Raw genomic sequence first — 4,766 nt, forward strand, 5'->3', positions numbered from 1 at the left:
AGATTATCACAACTAAAACTGAGAAGTTGGTATATTGTTGACATTGTGCTATGAATACTGGTGCAAAACGCTCGGATAAGAACGCTAAGAATGAAGAAGAATCTGACATCTACAGCTGCTGAGACGGTCCTGTGTTTGACCACTGACCGAGAGATTCACGATACTGAGGATGTCCCAAACAGGCTCAGAAAGGCTCTCCTCTCTCTCACATTAAATCCTGTACCACAGCGAAACCAGTGCTCCCAGTAAACTGGACCGAGCATCGCATTAAGCCACTTATTTAAATGCTTTCTCACATCTGAGATTGCAGACCCAGAAAATCCACCACACTAGACGCTTCACTACCAAACCAGCAAACCCCATCAACATTAGGACTAGTGCTGTCAAACGATTAATCGCATCCAAAATAAGTTTTTGTTTACATAATGTGCGTGTGTACTGTGTATATTTATTATGAATATGTAAATACACACACATACAGTATATATTTAAGAAAAATGTTGTTTATATTAGTGCTGTCAAACGATTAATCGCGATTAATCGCATCCAAAATAAAAGTTTTTGTTTACATAATATGTCTGTGTAAATTTTTTATGTATATATAAAAGCACACACATACAGTATATATTTAGAAAATATTTACATGTATTTATATTCATATAATTTATATTATATATAAATATATATATATATTATATAAACATAAAATTTTTCTTAAATATATGCATGCATGTGTGTGTATTTATATATTCATAATCAATATTCACAGCACACACACAGACATATATTATGTAAACCAAAACGTTTATTTTGGATGCGATTAATCACGATTAATCGTTTGACAGCAGTATATTAAATATATTTATATATAATATAAATTATACAAATACATGTAAATATCTTCAAAAAATATACTGTGTGTGTATTTATATACACATAATAAATATACACAGTACACACTCATATTGTGTAAACAAAAACCTTATTTTGGATGCGATTAATTGCTTGACAGCACTAGTTAGAACTTTTTGAAAATGTGCTCTTGAAAACTAACTTGACAGTAGCTGCGTCTGAGAGAAATTCCCAACATGAGTGTGTAATATTGGCAATAAGACTTAAGATTTCAACTACTTTGATCAATTAAAGACGTAACCTCTGTTGTTTAGCAGTTTAAAGAACGAAGACTATGAATATGCGATTCATGCAAAAACTCAACCAACTCTATACAACAGCATATCCACAACATCATTACAAACACTTCTGACAGCTTCCTCTTTAAACACTACTTATTTCAAGACGTAAGAGTAAAGTGTAGTTGGCATTAGGAAAAGAGAATCTCATGCAAGTATTCCTTAAAACGGACGAAGAAACGGACAAGCGGTAATTTGCAAAGACTTTTATGTCACATGTCCCCAGACCGTGATCTTCATCTGAACACTATAAAAGGCTGGTGTAGGGCTGCACGATTATGACAAAAATCATAATTGTCGATTATTCCCTTGAAATTGTAATTGCGATTATTAATTACGATTATCACAATTTACACTGAATGATGTTTATACCATTGTTTGATGCAACTGCATGCCGTATTTTTATATGAAAATACACAAGCTGAAAACACTAACTGAAAAACCTTTAGTGCTTTTCTATAGTATTAAGCCTCAAATGTCAACTATACATCGGATTGGTTTCTTCTTTAAATTATAAAAAAAAAAGTAAAAATATGAATGGTATTATAATGTTATACTAAAACTAAAACAATGGAAAAACCCTTAAGATAGCATATAGAAAGAAAAAAAATATCTTAAGCGTGCAGAATAACATAAGTGGACTTTCACCGATTAATTGCCGCTTTGAACGATTACGTAATTGTGGCATCCATAATTGTAATCGCGATTAGAAGTTCAATTAATTGTGCAGCCCTAATTTTGTGGCATCCATAATTGTAATCGCGATTAGAAATTCAATTAATTGTGCAGCCCTACTGGTAAGGCAATCAGCTTTCATGTGATGCAGCCATTAGCGCGCTGAAATAAAAAAGACGTGATAGTAGCTGCAGTAGGATTTCAGTCAGGTAGGAAAAGGTGGGAAATGCTGGAGAATTTCGCCGAGGCTTCTGTGCTTGTTGTGGTGGTTATCTGATGCTGGAAAGAGAGTTTTGATTAATGTTGTAAGTGGCCACCAGAGGCGTGCCGTTGCTGGTCATACAGTCCTGCTGAAGGGCTTCGAAGTAAGATGCTTGCACAGGTTTGTGACACTGCAGCACACGCCGGGCATCTTCTGTCTTAAACCACTCCCTCTTCCTACCTGAGAACGAGAGGCACCAGAAAACCAATCAACATAGCGCCACAGAATTACGGTAATCAGCAGCGGATTTTGAGACTGCGCTCTGAGCTGCTCTTATTTGTTTCTATGGCAATGCTTGTAAGTGCAAAAATGGATCCATGTGCACCTTTGGAGTTGATTGGAGCAAACAAAAAAACTCAAGCAAGTATAATTGGATAATTATATACCCTGTTCCCTCCTGGTGGAATGACCTGCCCAACTCAATCCGAGCAGCTGAGTCAAGAAACGACTAAAAACACATCTGTTCCACTCACCTGTCGGACTCGTAACCCAAAGGTTGCGGGTTCGAGTCTCATACCGGCAGGGATTGTAGGTGGGGGGAGTGAATGTACAGCGCTCTCTCCCACCTTCAATACCACGACTGAGGTGCCCTTGAGCAAGGCACCGAACCCCCAACTGCTCCCCGGGCGCCGCAGCAGAAATGGCTGCCCACTGCTCCGGGTGTGTGTTCACGGTGTGTGTGTGTGTGTTCACTGCTGTGTGTGTGCACTTTGGATGGGATAAATGCAGAGCACTAATTCCTAGTATGGGTCACCATACCTGGCCGCATGTCACGTCACTTTCACCTTTATTTGACCCTCTAACTCTAGCACTTTCTATTCTATTTTAATTCTACTTTATCTACATTTATCTTCTTTTTTTATATACTTATATACTTTAATATACTTATATTTTTCTATTCTATTATTTCTATTCTATCTACTTGTTTTTCTTTGTGTGTGTATAATATATATATATATATATATACACCTTGCTACGTGTACTGCATTAGGATAACCGAGACTTGTCATTTGCACTTATATATTGTTGCTCTTTTGTTAGTTTTGACTGCTTTTATTGTCCTCATTTGTAAGTCGCTTTGGATAAAAGCGTCTGCTAAATGACAATGTAAATGTAAATGTAAATGGATAAAACAAAATTGCAAAAACATGCATATCGAAATTCAACTGATGTGGTTACTGCCACTTTCTAAATAAATTACATAATTATGGGTTTGACGAAGTAAAGGCAGCAAAACAGTAGTTTTTTTTTCTTACCAATATTTACTGAATCCTCCCAGTCCTCCAGAACTTCAGTGACGATGAGAACATAGACATAAGTTCTATGCTTCCTGTCTCTGTTCTGTAAAGAACAACAACGTTTTTTTCGGCAGCCTCATGGGAAATACTAAATCACAAGCAATAATTGCAACTGTTTTAGTGACACATTAAAAATATGGCTGCAACTAATGATTATTTTGAGTATAAATCAATCTATTATTTCTTTGAATAATTGGATGCAAAAATCTAATTATTACAAATTAATAATTGCAATTAAAAGAAGAATGTTATTTCACATTCTGCCCAATGTTGTTTCCCAAACAATGTGCAATTTAAAGGCAATGACAAATAAACGTAATGCTTGTATACATGTAAGCTATGTGATAATGTGCAAAAGGGGGTTAAATGTAAACATTACATTCTAAACAATTGTAAACATCAATTGCTGACCGCTTACCATTTTCAAATAACTAAATAAAAAAAAAGCCTCAAATGCATTAAACTGCAGACTTATATGCTTATATGCATTTGTTTGAAGTGCCACTGCACCACTAATACATTGTTGTGGAGTCAATTTCTTTTTGACTGTTGATTATACCATCAGAAAACACTCACCTCAAAAACGCCTACCAATCGTCCTAATGTACCTTTGACTCCTGCCTGCGGGAATAAAACCAAAGTGTGAAACACTGAATTCAGGACATTTATAACATCCTGTAGCATTTTACAGCATCTTGAAACCTCTTATTTCAGCATAATCAGTTCTCTGCAGATAAATATAAAATATAAAATATAAGTTGGCACAGAAATCAGTGGAGTGGAGGATGGGGAGAGAATTTTCCGTCCCTCCCATAGACGCTGCATTAGAAACACCTTCGCATTAGCGTTTAGGGCTGCACGATAAATCAAAATGAAATTGAAATTGCGATTAGGCAGAAGCTGCGATTGTCATGCGTATCTTTCAGTGAAGCACGGTTCTGTGATCAGCAGTAAATCTCCATCCGAAGGCCAGAGGGCGCTCTCGCGCTGAAACTCCAAATACGCCTAGCAGAAGAAACCCAGGAAATCCCTATAGCCTAGCTGAATAAACAGAAGATTCAACTGCTTTCATTGATTCAACTTGACTAATAAACACACAACTATGACACTATATGGTTTATCCGAGTTCGTCTTATTATAATTTTTATTATAATAAAGTACATAATAATGCAATTCTAATCGACATAGCCTTTATCTCTGCTTAGAATACTATGAAATATGTTGCGTGCCTTACAGAAGGATATTTCAAACACTTGGCTGAAGTTATGAAGTGAGTTTGGAGTAAAAATATGTTATTAAATGTGGTATTTTCACATGCTTTCAGATGGAGCAGCATTTACT

The 4,766-nt window shown here is 36.0% G+C and overlaps 1 protein-coding gene across 1 annotated transcript in view; it reads right to left on the minus strand.

The window, feature by feature from the left end:
- Window positions 1-2,021: 2,021 nt before the first annotated feature.
- The window catches only part of LOC107680732 (diphosphoinositol polyphosphate phosphohydrolase 1-like), an 8,013-nt gene continuing 5,268 nt past the window's right edge, over window positions 2,022-4,766 (minus strand). The window contains exons 3-5 of the mRNA XM_016476770.1: window positions 4,002-4,046; window positions 3,384-3,468; window positions 2,022-2,307 (exon numbers count right to left, since the gene is read on the minus strand). Coding sequence (XP_016332256.1) covers window positions 2,135-2,307; window positions 3,384-3,468; window positions 4,002-4,046 — 303 coding nt within the window. The 3' untranslated portion in view covers window positions 2,022-2,134. The remainder of the gene's footprint in view (window positions 2,308-3,383; window positions 3,469-4,001; window positions 4,047-4,766) is intronic.

The sequence above is a fragment of the Sinocyclocheilus anshuiensis genome, unplaced genomic scaffold, assembly GCF_001515605.1.
Source record: "Sinocyclocheilus anshuiensis isolate Anshui unplaced genomic scaffold, SAMN03320099.WGS_v1.1 scaffold1306, whole genome shotgun sequence".
Classification (NCBI taxonomy): domain Eukaryota; kingdom Metazoa; phylum Chordata; class Actinopteri; order Cypriniformes; family Cyprinidae; genus Sinocyclocheilus; species Sinocyclocheilus anshuiensis.